We start from the raw sequence: 14,957 nt of genomic DNA on the forward strand, positions 1-14,957 counted from the left end.
CACACACACACACACACACGCTAATACTTTAAACCAGTATAGACGTGTCAGATTGGATTCAGTAAATTGGATTTACTTTTGTTCTTTTTACAGCAAGATTAAATAAAAAGATTCCTGTCCTCACACACAGACGCACACACACAGACGCACACACACACAGACGCACACACACACAGACGCACACACAGACGCGCACACACACCATTCCTGAGAGGTACACGAAAATATTTTCAGGCAGATGAAATGAGAACATGATGAAGACTTTAGTGACTCATTAATGCACATCTCATTATAGTCACACATGAGAGGAACACAGCGATCCATCTTCTGTTTTGTTTTAGTTTATTTGTTTGTTTTACATTAAAGAATAACTTCATTCGATTGATTGGTTTGAATGTTGTTCTTCTGAATGTTATTTAATCTTTTACTTATAAAGCAGTTTTATTTCTGTATGACCGAGCTCCTGTCTGTTGTACAAGCTTCACCTTATTGAGCCTTTTTATTAAACGTTATTATATTACTTTTATTGAGCTATTATAGCTTATTGAAGCTAGTTTCTTACAGGGTGTGTTGACTGATTTGGCATCCCAGTTTTTCTGATAAACAGTGCATGATAATTTGGGATAAAGTGTATATATAATCTTAACTTGTACTTTACCATTAGAGCAACTAGATAAAATAAGATGCTTTTAATGCCACACCTTGGATGAGGCTTTGTTGTAGTGTTGTTGGTTTAACCGCTGAGGCTTGAAAATTTATGAATGAGAAATTGAAATACAATAAAACTAATTTTGATTATTACCAACCCAGAGTGAAATTTTTAAAAATCTCCATAATAATATCGATCACGCTGCTTTCACCTGACCAAAGTCATAAATAAGAGGGTCGATAACAACCATAAATCAGTGAGTCAGTAACGCTGATGTTATTGAACCTTAAATGAACCTAAATATTCTCAACTGCTCATAAATCTGAACAACAGAAATGAGGCGGACTGAAAGATTGAGCACCTCCAAGTCTCAGAGTATGATTGTCAGAAAAGGGTGGAGTTACTGCTCCAAGTGGGAGAGTTGAAATATCAAGGGCAGGCTGACACCGTGTCTATCAGACGGCTCGGGAACACTTCAGTATCCCTCCAGAAGAGCTGGAGATCCGGGCATCAGATGGATGGACGGAAAAATGATCAGTTTTAGTTTAACAGTGTTACAGCTCAGCCTCCTGAACACATCAACAGCATCAAACTGAAAATCCTCGTCGCTTTGTTCTTGAGTTATTGCAGTTTTCAGAATTCTTGGCCGTTTATCATAAACTGTATATTTATCACAACCACGCCTCCACCAGGACTGTTGCTCTTTATCTGGGGGCTGAGGAGGCCAGGTGTAAATAGCCAAAGAACTGTCATGTGACTATTCTCACCTGGCTGTAAACATTAGCTCTGTGGTTACATAAAGTCTTCATTAAGTTTGAATGAAAAGCTTTGATCCGAACAGCCGCTCAGAGCTGCAGCCTTCTGTGGACAAGCTAAATATAACGGTGTGTTTGTGATGCCACGTCACGTGATGCTTAGCTATTAATACACACTGCTGGCTGGAGTCTGACACACACACACACACACACACGCACGCACAGGTTCATTCAGGTCTTCATTACAGTGCAGTGAATCCTTCTGTAATCATTATTTTTTTAACCACCATTTGAAATCGTCGAGGCTACACAATTATCAGCTGACCTCATGTGACCTGACGCTTTTTTCCCCTTCCTGTTTTTCCTAGAATCTGGATTGTGATTGGCTCTTAAAACAAGGATTATCAAAGCTGGAACATGCACCACAGTGGATGGAAGCGCTGCTTCTATATGCATGTATAACACATCCAAAAGTGTGAGACAGAGAGTAAAGATTTGGATATTTTTTTTGTATTTTAATGCATCGTTACAGTGAAACTCTCTTGGTCTCGTTTCTCCTCCCGAGAAGTGATGCAGAGATGCTGCTCATCCTCCGTCTTTACAACTAACAATCTGACTTCCAGCATAACAGTTACCCTCGTTATGCTGGAAAACCAAAGCACAGTGGGGTGGCAGCAGCTCAGGTGGTAGAGCTGGTCACCTACTCACTGGAAGGTTGGTGGTTCAATCCCCGGCTCCTCCAGTCTACGTGCCAAATATCCTTGGGCAAGATACTAACCCCATGTTGCTCTCTGATGCACCCCATCGGAGTGTGAATGTGAGTGAATGTTAGATAGAAGCACTAAAAAAACCTTAGATAAAGTGCTTGTGTGATTGCAGGAGTTGTATAAAGCGCTTTGAGTGCTCAGTGAGTAGAAAAGCACTATGTAAGAACCAGTCCAGTTACCATCTATATTTAAAGCTCAGTATGATGCATTTTTGTTAAACCAGCCTCAGAGGCTTTGGGGTCGAAATAGGAGAGCACCACCAACGACACCGTTTGTTTAGATGATCTGATTTTTTTTATCTCATGTTTCGTGTATAATGTTACTATGTTCTATGTTTATATTGAACATGGTTCAAATAGCACTGTGCACTTATGTAAAAGTAATCCCCATGAGCTCAAAGCTCAGGTTTCAGCCTGCTCTTATTTCTTTCTGCGCAGCATGGACACCAGTACTCAGTGCTGCCCCTCTGTAGGCTTCTGGAAGTTTGCCAATCAGATGGATGTTAGCTTTTTGAGAGCGTTTATAGGGAGGAGCTAAAACAGCAGATGAACTGAAGGTCTACTGAAGGGCAGCGTATTAAAATAATCATTTTAATACGCTGTCAGTGCGCCCCAGGGTGGCTGTGGCTACAATGTAGCTGCCATCACCAGTGTGTGAATGTGTGGATGACTGGATATGTAAAGCGCTTTGGAGTCCTTAGGGACTAATAAAGCGCTATATAAATACAGGCCATTTACCATTTACACTGTGAATCGTGTAAAATAGAGCCCAAAAATAAAAAAGTGCTTTGGAGGAAATTATTAGAACAGGTCCGGTGTGAGTAAATACCTGATTCAGCAACCTGCGATATGTCGACTCCCTGCTCCGCAGCCATGAAGCCAAGAATAGAAAACACCACAAAGCCAGCGAAGAAACTTGTCCCGCTGTTTATGAGCGCCAAGATGAAGGCATCTCTGTGAGGAAGAGGAGAGGAAACAAGGCACAATCAGGTTTAAGGTGGAGTAAATTTAAAGATTTACAGGGTTTAGATATGATGACTGAGGTTGAAGGAGTTGGTGAAGTGTGCGTGTGTGTGTGTGTCGTACTTGTAGCAGTCATTGTTAAAGCGGTTGTAGCTGCCTAAAGCGGTCAGAGCACCAAGGCCGATGGCGTAGGAGAAGAAGATCTGAGTGCCAGCATCTATCCACACCTGTGGAGTCACATGGGTTTGATGTTTGATGCAAACATTTACAAACGCTGCAGCATCTTGGATGCTCAAGCCATAAAAAACAACAGCCAGCCCGACAGCCTGAAACTGGATTTAAACCTCCCACTCGTGCACTTTCAGGTGCTTCACCCACCCCAACAGAGGAGCGAAGTAACGAAGTACAAATACTGCAGGTATCTGTACTTTGAGTATTTCTTTTTTACGCCACTTTGTTACTTTTATGTTTTAACACAAATATCTCGGTTTTCTACTCCCTACATTAGGTTTAAAACTTCTACCTAAACAACCTAAAGACAATCCTGCTGGTGTATTCACCATGAACGCACATGACAAAAACTAAAATTCATAATTTTATAATGAAGACCCTTTAATATCAGAAGGAGAGGCCCAGTGATTCAAACTGGCCCATGCAATGACAAAGTCTGCCTGTAAGTGAGATTTCAGGATGATGAACTGACCTGAGCCTCCTCCAGTTTGGACCAGTTGGGTTTGATGTAGTACATGATGCCATCGTAGGCTCCGGGCAGGGTCACCCCTCTGACCAGCAGGATGATGAGGACCACATAGGGAAAGGTGGCCGTGAAGTACACAATCTGAAACACAACCATACTATCATAAAACACACACACTTCTTTCACTGAATCCATCAGTCTGTCAAAGCTTCAACTAGAAACTCTTTGTCTGTTTTTAATCACCTGCCTGTGAAACAAGCAGGTTAGACGGTCTCATTGTTCACCTGCAGATAAATGCACAGTGAACTTTCGTCCGTTTGACGGTTTTATGTTTGCAGAATTGGAGTAACACAAAGTCATTTACCTAATCAAAATCAGGTAAGTGAATTTGTGTTACATAGGGGGAATGAAGAAGAAGGGGTTTTGTTTCCTGACCTAAAAATCTCCAGGGGGTTTCTGCCATTAAAAAAAAAAATCCATGAGAATCAGGTAACGAAAACAAATGAGAGGAAAGCAAAATGAACCTGATCTGAGACCTGCTGAGACAGAACACACACACGGAGGAATGTGGCATTTCAGCACCACGGAGAGCGCCGGGTCCCAGTTAGGGTCGAGTGTCAGTGCAATCACAGCGGAGCACCTTCTCAGGTTGACGCACACTCACAGTGTGAAGCTCAGGTCGTTCGGTTCAGTGTGTTAAGGAATCAGAAAAAACATTTCAGTCGTCTGTTTGAAACGTTTCTCAAAGCGATTCATATTTTTAAAGCTTGCACATGACCTTTTGATCTTCTGCTTATTCAGCCATTTCTGGCATATTATTCTCATTTTCATTGCATTCGTTCATCACGAGGAGTTCTTTTAATCCTGATACTTTTATGTAAACTGATATAAATTTGATCTCACTGATAAATCAACAGATCTCTGTATATGCAGCATGATTAATGCCAGGATCTGTAGGCCGGTTTGCTAACGAGTCGTCTCACTTTGGGTCTTTTAAAGAAGCCTGTTCATCCGACAGTCACGTGACACTAAAGAGAGAAATCTCTGGATGTAAGGACAAGGGTGTAACAGAAACATGTTCATAGTAACAAAGACAAAACATGCATGTAGCCACCGCGCCATCACCCAGGGGTCTGTTTGTGGCTCCACATATCCAAGACTCCACTTCAGCTTTAATCCCACTGCGATCTTATTTTCTGGGGCCGAAGGTGACTGTGGGCATTTCTCACGATCAAATACTCCGAGGTCACACTTCAGTCAAGCACATAGTCATGTCAGAACTCGTCTCTACTGTCTGCTCTGCCTGTTTACTTTACTGTAAACAAGATTAATATCTACAATGAAAAAGTCGAACATTACGCCCAATTAAATGTGGGTTTATAATTCAAACGAATGTTTCCTTTAAGAGCAGACATCTTGCCTTTGTGACTGGATCGGCTGTCTGTCTCTCTCTCTTTTCTCTCTGTGTGTCTCAGGCTGTCTCGCCCTGCTCTGACCTGATGCTCAGCTTTCAGCCTCCTGCTGAAGACAAGCAGCAGATAATGTTTCTGGTGGTACTGAGAGCCCTGCGAACGCGGCTTGACTTGCCATGAGACTAAAAACACAAACACACACAGACTCTTACATAAGAGATACCGTATGTGTGTAAACTACCCCATGAATGGAGCTCGACGTTTAGGTCACACCGTGTGAACCTGTGTCCCAAAACTAACATGTCAGGATTTGGTTTTGAGTGTTTTTCACATTTAAGGGACCAAAACAAACTTTCCTCTCTTCAGCGTGTAAGAAATGAACTGTCACAGCCTGGTTGCAGCGTGACCAAACAATAAGACTCAGAGTACAAGCGTGAAAACAGCTTCCTCTGGAAAGCATCAGCGCTCTTACTTCAGACATCCCAGGCTCTAGTTCTGCAGGCAGCTCTTTAGTGTATTTACCCCCCATCATAACTGAATCAGCACTGTCACCATGTCTCGCTGGCAGCTCCCTACCTCAACATAGAGAAAACGCTAACTTTGGACCCGCCCGCTCTTCTTTCCTCAGATTTTTACTCACGTCACATGGTCTACGGTTGCTACGTCACTACTACTCTCATCCTGTGTGGATGATCTTTCATTCATGAGGTGCTCAAAGTAGAGCCGCTGCTAGTTTGGGAACCCCACCCTAAAGAGTTGGAGGAGGTCTGGGTATCTCTGCAACCTGACCCGGATCACGGCAGAACATTTCTATCTATAATTAAATAAAAACCAACAGGAAGTTCCTGCAGAGTCCAGCCTGCGGACTTAAAAGCCCTTTCACTGAACATCTTCTACATTCACTTCATCAAACTGCTGTGAAGACACAGCTGACCCAGATAATATGAGGACACGGGGTTCATGAATGCAACACAGAAACAAGCTGCTGGATTCGTCTCTATTCAGGTGAGCGCAGAGGTTTCTACTGCACATGCTCAGTCTGATAAGTGAAGCTGTTTTTGATTGGGTCATTTTGGCAACACCCTAAACTGAAGCAGTAAAAACAAGAAAAAAAAAAGAGAAGAAAAAGCCATTTATCTGATCCTGGGAACGTGTGTGTCGAGGGTGTGCGAGTGTGTGTTTACTGATGTGTGTCAGAGGTTAATGCGGTTTACGTGCTCTAGTTTTGCAGCAGCTTAGTGCGATTTCCTTTTCAAAATGGAGTAATAACAAAACTGATGTGTGTTTGCTTGTTATGACGACCTTTAACTCGACAGCAACACTGTGTTCCAGCTTTTCAGAAACACTCCTACACTGTTAGATGTTCTTCTCATTAATCACGCTTTTAACACCACCTGACAGCAGCTGGTTAGTTTTCAAAGAGCATGATTCACTTCCCTTTGTTCTCTGGGTCAAAAAGTCTGCGAGCACATAAAAGGTCTGTCACATTTTTATGTAAACACGGAAATAAATGAAAATATCCAGAAACAAAAGAAGTCCTGGTCTCTGTTTCCAGGTAATCAATGAAATAAGTCTGAGCCCTTCCACTGAAGCAGCGCTCAGATAACACTGCGTTTAAAGCAGAACTAAGAGAAAGTGTCACAAGTCTGACTGTTATTCAGAGAAAAGAGGAACTTTTCTTGTTGGACTGAAAGTTAGTAAAAGGGTGGTGCACAAAGTTCTCAAACCCTGGATCCAAAGCAGAGCTGTAACACAACTAAAAGCTTCGGAGAACTGCGTAAAAACCAAAGCGTGCTGGCTCGTTTGGGCTTTCCTGCACACCTGAACTCTAAAAACACTCCTGACATCACAAGAAGCTCCTTGGAGCCAGATACTGTGTTTAAGGGGGGGCATAGCCACTGTGACACCACCCATTGGTTCTGGATTCTGCATTTGAACGGCAAGCACAGATGTTTTTGCTGCACAGCCAGCCAAGAGATGATTCCATTAAAAATGCTTCAAAAGGCTCCAACAGCACAAACACAGCGGAGAAGCCAGGAGGTGGAGATGGATCATATCAGATGCCAGCTTCCTGTTTTTAGCACATCAGACACACTTTACCTCTAAATCACAACACAGTCCAAATGAATCAGCTGTAGAATATCGCCTGCGGTTTCCTGCGCTTGCAGAAGTAGTTTTATTTTGTTGTCAGATCGTGCAAGGACAACATGATTAGAGCTGGTACTGTTCGTGCAGCTCTAATACTGCTGACATTAAAGGAAAAAGGGGGTGGAGCAAACAGCGGGATATCCTGAAATTCTTCCAGATCTGTCAAAGACTTAACGGTCAGCTGGCGTTTTCAGCAGGAAGTAAATATTTTGGGATTAAAGCGAAACAAATAGAAAACAGCAGAGTTTTCAGTGTTGATCTCAGACTTTTTAACACCATGAAGTTTTATTTTAAAACTTACAAAGAAAATATTAAAAACCTTTTAAGGTGAAAAAGTTCTATTTGTGGGTTCCAGTTAAATCCATCCTGTATCCTGATGGTTTTTCTGTTATTTGTCCTGTTAACATCAGACATCAAGAGATTCACAATTTTACTGTAAGAGATTAACAAAAAACAGCATTTGCAGATCTTCTGTAAGACTTTAAGTTCTTCCTTTAACTTATGTGCATTAAAAATCAGATCCTTGGTGCTCAAAATAAATTTGGGATGGTTTGTTATGTACTCTAAGTTATCAGCTCCTTGAATACCTCTTATCTGCCGTCCCATAGAGAGAAGACACTTTGTGTACCTGTGCTTGTACTTCAAAAAGTGTCCTATCATCCTTTCCAATTAATGATAAATGGAGAGCAGTCCAGATAATGGTGAGAATCTGAAGAGGTTATGTACTCAAGTGCATATAAAATCTACTTGAAGTCGTCACTATCATGACCTTGAAGCTGGTGCTTGGGAATACGTTGTCACTGCTGTAAAAGGGCCCAATTTAACCCAAACCAAATACAGTAACCAGGCAGCCAAAGATGCCACCTGGGTAAAAGTCACCGAATCTATGTCACCTTTCCTGCTTACCTGGAGAGACATTTGTTCATCTTTCAAAGGAGAAACACTCATTTCTCATTCCCATTATTCCCGTTTAGTTTACCATCAGGTCCACCATGAATTAAAGTCATTAAAACTCATTAGCCTCCTTGTTTATGAAAGAGCCAGCCTGCTGGTGATGCAGGAATGATAACAGCCATTCAAAGGGCTGCTCTGTTTCTAAACTTTAGGAGTATGTATCATAAAGTTCTGTCTGTGCATCAGCGGTGGTGTTTTGGGATAAATGGCAGTCATGCACTCAGGCTTTCAAATATTTATTCTCATCTATTCTCATTTAATATTATTCCTGCCAAGTCGGCACACGAACAGGCGTGACTCACTCCTCTGTGCTCATTTGTGTTTGTCTGCTTCCAGCGTCAGAGGCTCTGATGTCAGACTGCTTCTGTTTGGCAGCTGTTTGCCTCAATGTTACATTTAGTTTTATTTTATGAGAAGTGCACTTTTATACACCAGAGGTCTTTCAGAAGGATTTCTGCCCATGTTCAAAACATTGTGCACAGTCATAGAATAACAGGTCCTCTGTAATCTTTAGGAAACCACAGTCATGAATCTCAGTGCAAACCAGAAGGCTGGGTAACATTTCCCTCAGGAGACACTAGCAAACTAGCTACTCTTTCTTCTCTTTGCCCTAATATTGGATTTCCTCCTTTCTGGCATCTTCATCATTTGGTACACTCGACCAAAAGAGACGACACATCATCCTACTGCTGACCAAACAACCAGATCCAGGGTCAAAAGAAAATCAAAGCCACCAAAAATGCAGTTCCTCTCATGGCCACTTGAGGCAGACTCCAGCAGTGCTGAAATATCTAACCTTACAGTAAAAATAAACATGTTTACAGCCTACGCTTTCAAAGGTTCATTTATTTGTAATAACTTAACCTGGATAATTGGATTAGGGGCGTGGCCACTCTGAAGGGTGTTCCCCCGCAGCCGTGGCTAATAAGATCCTCTGGGCCTCTAACTGGTAACAGTGAGCTGTGTTACTGTTAGGTGTTTATGCACGTTTAGTAGTTTTCCCTCATGTAGAAAACTTTCTACATGGTTGGGGGCTTCACCAACTCCAGCACAGTTTCTTTGTCCTTCTCTCTTTCTGTTCCTGTCTCGTCTTTATTTTTGTCCAGACCTTAAAGGCAAAGGCCCCACCTTACTCTCTTTTTAAAGGTGCTGTTTAACCCTCATAATGTGCTCCCGATTTCCTTGCACCTGTGGTCCTCAGGGGTCAAAAATGACCCCACTTCATTTGAGTGTTTTTTAAAATATAAAGTATAAATTGTCAATCAATTCAGTGTTACACCTTAGTTTTACTTAAGACCAACACATTAACACAAAATCTAGCCTACATTATACATTTTAGGGCCACCAGACCTTGTTTACATAAAGTACACTCTGTTTTTTTTTCAAGCGAAAATAAAACAAGAAAATGAAATCTTTAATTGTTTCGATCATTTTGACTATCTGAATAACTACAGAGTTCTGTGTGTTGAACTTTAGTGAGAATGGTTTTTTTGAACCATTTAAAAAATTTAAATGAAGTTTGTGTGATTTCATAGCTAAATCATCTGTATGGTTATCAGTGATGCAGAGAGAGCTTGGTGCTCCTGCGCTGCTGATCTGGGTCGAATTCCAGGACAGATTTTTTATGTCCCCGTTTGTCCCCGAGTGGAGTTTTCCTACAGTACAGGAAAGGGGGGCATTCGCTCTCCGAGTGGCTCTCAGTCACGTCCCACTGCAGTCAGCTGCCCTCCTACCAGACAACCAATCACATGCCGCCACCTCACACACCCCCTCACTCTCCTCCCCACCACCACTACCTCTAGGGTAGTCATAGCAACTCTTAGCCTGCCATCTGACGGCACCGTGTACAGTCTCGTCATCACAATCCGATGACACACACACACGTCGTTTGAAGGTTGTAGTTTTAAAGGAACAGTCCCGTATTTTTTCCACCGTCCTGATCGTCACAGTGTGATGTGGTAATGACATTTTAACTCAGGATGGTCAGTTAGTTTCAGGGAACAAAGTTTCACACATATTGTCTTAGTTAGGGGACATGGATGACAGCAGGAAGCACCAAGTCTTCTCTGTTCGACTTCTTTTTGTAAAGAATTATTCAAACAGTGGCTTTTTAAAGTCAGACAAGATCTCCGTATCTTCAGTTTTATTGCAAATGTTAAAAAATAATCTATGAGAATGACTCAATCTGACCTTTAAGGAGAGAGGACGCTCTTTTGAAGATGCTAAATTGTTTTAATTTAAAACTGGGAAGATGGTTTGAGGAATAAAGAGGGGCATCTATGTCCACTGTGAAGGACAAGTGATGAGCAAAGATGGCGGCTTATCAAACAAAACCATGAGCCATCTACAGCGAGTCTGAGCACTTTTCCCCGGTGACAGGGATAAATACTGGGAGTCTCCATCAGCTGTTAGTCAAACATGACGAGCCAAAGAGGAGTCCAGCTACTTTCTCTTCAAGCACTCAAGATCAAGTCTATTTCCTGATCGTGAAGCAAACAAATCACCGTAGCGACTAAAATGACTGAAAGGGTTCATAAAGGACATTAAACATGTTCCCTTTCTTCCTGCAGCACTTTCTACGTTATGTTTATCATAGCCGTTTCATTTCATCGTCCAACTTACCAGCTTGGCGGCAGGAAACGTTCTGATGATTAAAAATGTCACAACAAGCTGACTCGGTCACTCGAAGGTTAAACTGGAACACATTTTTAACGTTTACTTGTTCGACACGTTTCAGTTTGTGTGTCCTTCGTGGGACTTTTCTGTTTATTCTTAACTGTGTAAACTTTTCCTGGGACACCGACCGGAGTTGTTTGAGTTTTGTGGGTTTTTTAAAATTTGTTATTGCGATTTTATTCTGACGTCTTGACTTTGATTCATTGTCAGTTGTGTTAGTTTCCAGAGTGGGTTTGCTCGTTTCAGTTCACTTTTGTGCTGAGCAAACATGTTTAGTGTTAGTCTCTTTGGGTGGTATATAAAAGTATTGTAGGGTGTGTTTGATGGGTGCAGAATTTAAACAATTCAGACAAGACAACAATCGATGTGAGACATCGAAGATGCACCAAAGCCTCTTCAGGCTGGATGTGGGTTTTTTCACATCTAGTTATGATTTTTAATTGGTTTTGGTTCGTTATAATAATCTGGACACAGACTCATTCACATGCAGATGTTCTGATCTGATCCTCAGTTAATAATAATAATATTAATATGTTATATAACAGGGAAGGTGACACTAAGTGCTAGACACAGGTTGGGACTCCATTTAAAAAAACAACGTTTTACCTTCCCGGTGGATTTGACTCCCTTCCAGACGCAGAAGTAAACCAGAACCCAGACAGCCATCAGACACAAAATGAGCTCCCAGTTCATCTTCCCCGGTTCGTCCAGACCAGACGAGATGTTCAACACTTTGTTTCTGCGCAGAGAAGATCACAAAGAGCCCAGCGTCAGAGTCACAGAGCAGATCTGTGCTTTCCACGGGAGCAAAAGACAGCTGGTGGAAAACACTGTGCCGATGTTAAAAAAAAAAGACTAAAGGGGGCCTATTTTCTCACACACACACACACACACACACACACACACACCACTCTATATTTGGCTGAGAGCAGCAGCGTTCAGCAGCGTTCACAGTCTTTAACATTCACAGTCTTTTAACATCATCGCCACCTCGTTCCTCAGAGCCGGCGCGCTGCTGACTGACTCGAAACTGAAAATCTAACGAGCTCAGTCATCTGACAAACATCTCTTCACCTCATTAGCTGCTCTGTTGTGTTAATAAGGTGCCAGGACGACACAGCCTCACCACAAACAGGAGCACATGTGAGCCTTCATGATGATCGAAGAGCTGAAAATAGCTCCAGTGGCCATTAAAGGAGCTGCAAGCTTCACAAGCTGCACGTCACATCTGTGAGTGCGTCATTCTCATCTATAACTACAGGACACGTCTGCTGTTATTTTCTCTGTCATCACATTCACACCAACAATGTGTTAGTCCATCTCTAATTCTTACCTTCCTGCTTAGTCTGTGGCTCTCAGCTGCATTCAGCCATTATAACACGTCACAAATACTTCTGTGAATATTCTATAAAACAAACCTCAGTAATAGGAAATAGTTGGAAACATTCAGATTTAAAACTCACTCCCAGAACTCGATGATGGGCGATCGTGCGTCGGCCAGGTCGGCGCAGGTCATGTTGCTGCTGCCGATGGTGATGTTGGCAAAGCTGGCGTTTTTGCAGTCTTGGTGATGGAAGATCTCAATGCAGCTGGGCGTGTTCCACTCGTTGTTGCAGGAGGACCACGGGAGTGTGGCGGTGAAGGACTTGATCAGGTAGTAGAAGCCCCAGGCCAGCACCATAATGTAGTAGGTGTTACAGAAAAACACAATCACCATGGAGGCATAACCCAGACCTGCAGAGGACGAGAGCACAGGGAGAGTTTAGCAGGTGGAAAACAACACGTTTATTAACAGAAAGAGATGAAAGCATAAGATCATTAAAGCTCTTTGTTTCTATTTGTGCTGACTGGGGTCATTAAAGTCTAGTCACCATTTACAGCTTCTTTTTTTCTGCTGGTGTATGATGCATAAAGATGCTCACTCATACTTTCTCCTGGTTAATCAAAGAAAATGTGTCATTTTGCAACAGATCCTCACAAAACTGTTTTGGTTGTTTCTTCTGTAAATGCATCAAAGATATTTTCCTAATCTTCTCTGACACTGCAGGGCACTGAGAGCTAGCCTGCAACTGCATGCATGCACGCATGCACTTCACTGAAACATGTGTTATGATGTTGAACTATCCATCCATCCTCTTTTGCTTATCCTCATCAGGGTCGTGTGGGAGGCTAGCCCAGCTACCACAGACTGAGGGGCAGGCTACTGGACAAGTCGCCAATCTGACGCAGGCCTGGCTTATTAAATTCTCTTATCTTTTATACTTTGTAGTTTTTGTGTGACTATTCTGACACACTGTTAAACACTGTTGGTCTTCAGCCTGTATAAACCATCCGACTGCTGCTATACATGAAGTATACAAAGACTGAAGCACACAACAGAACATTTGTTTCTATTCTTGTACATTTGATGACTTTCATTGCACAATAAATAATTATGTCATAGAGACTCGAGCTTCTGTTTGTACAAACATTTCTGAGTTTATGCGTGTCAGTAAAATCCAGACTGCACTGTGAATTAAATGAACTCTATCTATTAAACTGAACACAAGCTGAAGGTGGCCCACATCCCAGCACCACGTGTTTTCTTTCTGACGACCAACAATAAACTGAACCACATCCAACACACAGGTCTAACCTGAAAAACACACAGTTTCTGTGTGAGGACAAAATCTGATCACACGGGTTTTTTCAGTGACTACATACAAACAACAGCAACGTTTTTGCCATTTTTGCTAAAATTACTGCCAAACTGTGCTGAACGATTTTGGGAAATCGAAGTTACAGCATGACATTAGTCAGTTTTTAGGAAAATATGAGCAAAAATACAAAAATTAATCCCATGATAGCCTCTTAACCCAGAGGTGGGGAACTCCAGGCCTCAAGGGCTGGTGTCCTGCAGGTTTAACACCCTGGGTCAACACACCTCATTCAAATGATTAGTTCATTACAGGCTTCTGGAGAACTTCAAGACATGTTGAGGAGGTAGTTTAGCCATTTAAATCAGCTGTGTTGGATCAAGGACACATCTAAACCCTGCAGGACATCAGAACTTGAGGCCTGGAGTTCCCTCGCCCCTGGGTTAACAGTAAAGAAATTTAATCTACAGAAAATTTGTTATAGAGGACATTGAAAAACAAATGCTAATGTATAAAATGACAGGTTTGAAAGTAGAGAGAAATGTTTCCAAATCTTCTTGAACTCACAAAGACATAAAAGGCTGAAGTACTCAACCTTTAGGCAGATCAGACGCTGCTCATCTTTTCATTTAATTCAATTCAATTTTATTTATATAGCGCCAAATCACAACATAAGTCGCCTCAAGGCGCTTCATAAAGACTACATAAAGAAATTAGAAGAAAAGGGCTTCAGGCAGAGCTGCAGAATAAACGTGTTTATATCAAATATTGACTTTTCATGTGTTTCCATGCATGTTTGGACATCTGTCTGCTACTATTTGAATGTATTTATTTTATTTTATTTAAGGTCCATCCTTGTATTTTCTAATATATAAAACTAAATCTGCCTGTGATTGGCTCATTCTTTGCTCTGCTGCATGCATCCTCATGCTCCTCCTGCTGCTCCATATTTAGCTCCATTCCTGCTGAGACTCTCAGAACAGATGAATGAGCTGTTGGTGTTGACTGTTGGTGTTGCTCCCTGTAACTGTATCAGACTGAATGAATGTGAAGGCGGAGCTCTGTCAATACTGTACTAAAGGTCAAAGGGAGGCCGGTGTAGTAAAGTTAGCTACTGATAGAGCCGAAGAGTCATGTGGTCCCCGTAAAGATCAGCCCTCTGAAAAATGCAGTGTGCAAGCGTTATTAAGTGGTACAAGACGTGCATTATTACTGAGTGTGTGTGTGTGTGTGTGTGTGTGTGTGTGTGTGTGTGTGTGTGTGTTAGTCGGGTTAATACATTTTCTGTTTTTATGTATCCT

General features: G+C 42.0%; 1 protein-coding gene across 4 annotated transcripts in view; it reads right to left on the reverse strand.

Moving 5' to 3' along the window:
- The window catches only part of slc6a8 (solute carrier family 6 member 8), a 37,936-nt gene that overhangs the window by 6,901 nt on the left and 16,078 nt on the right, over window positions 1-14,957 (reverse strand). For all 4 annotated transcript variants that reach the window (XM_005750408.1, XM_005750410.1, XM_005750412.1 and 1 more), the window contains 5 exons: window positions 12,484-12,754; window positions 11,627-11,759; window positions 3,837-3,971; window positions 3,257-3,360; window positions 3,000-3,124 (listed from right to left, as the gene is read on the reverse strand). In XM_005750408.1, coding sequence (XP_005750465.1) covers window positions 3,000-3,124; window positions 3,257-3,360; window positions 3,837-3,971; window positions 11,627-11,759; window positions 12,484-12,754 — 768 coding nt within the window. The remainder of the gene's footprint in view (window positions 1-2,999; window positions 3,125-3,256; window positions 3,361-3,836; window positions 3,972-11,626; window positions 11,760-12,483; window positions 12,755-14,957) is intronic.

The sequence above is a fragment of the Pundamilia nyererei genome, unplaced genomic scaffold (genome assembly GCF_000239375.1).
Source record: "Pundamilia nyererei isolate P.nyererei 1_Seehausen unplaced genomic scaffold, PunNye1.0 scaffold00273, whole genome shotgun sequence".
In the NCBI taxonomy this organism is placed as follows: domain Eukaryota; kingdom Metazoa; phylum Chordata; class Actinopteri; order Cichliformes; family Cichlidae; genus Pundamilia; species Pundamilia nyererei.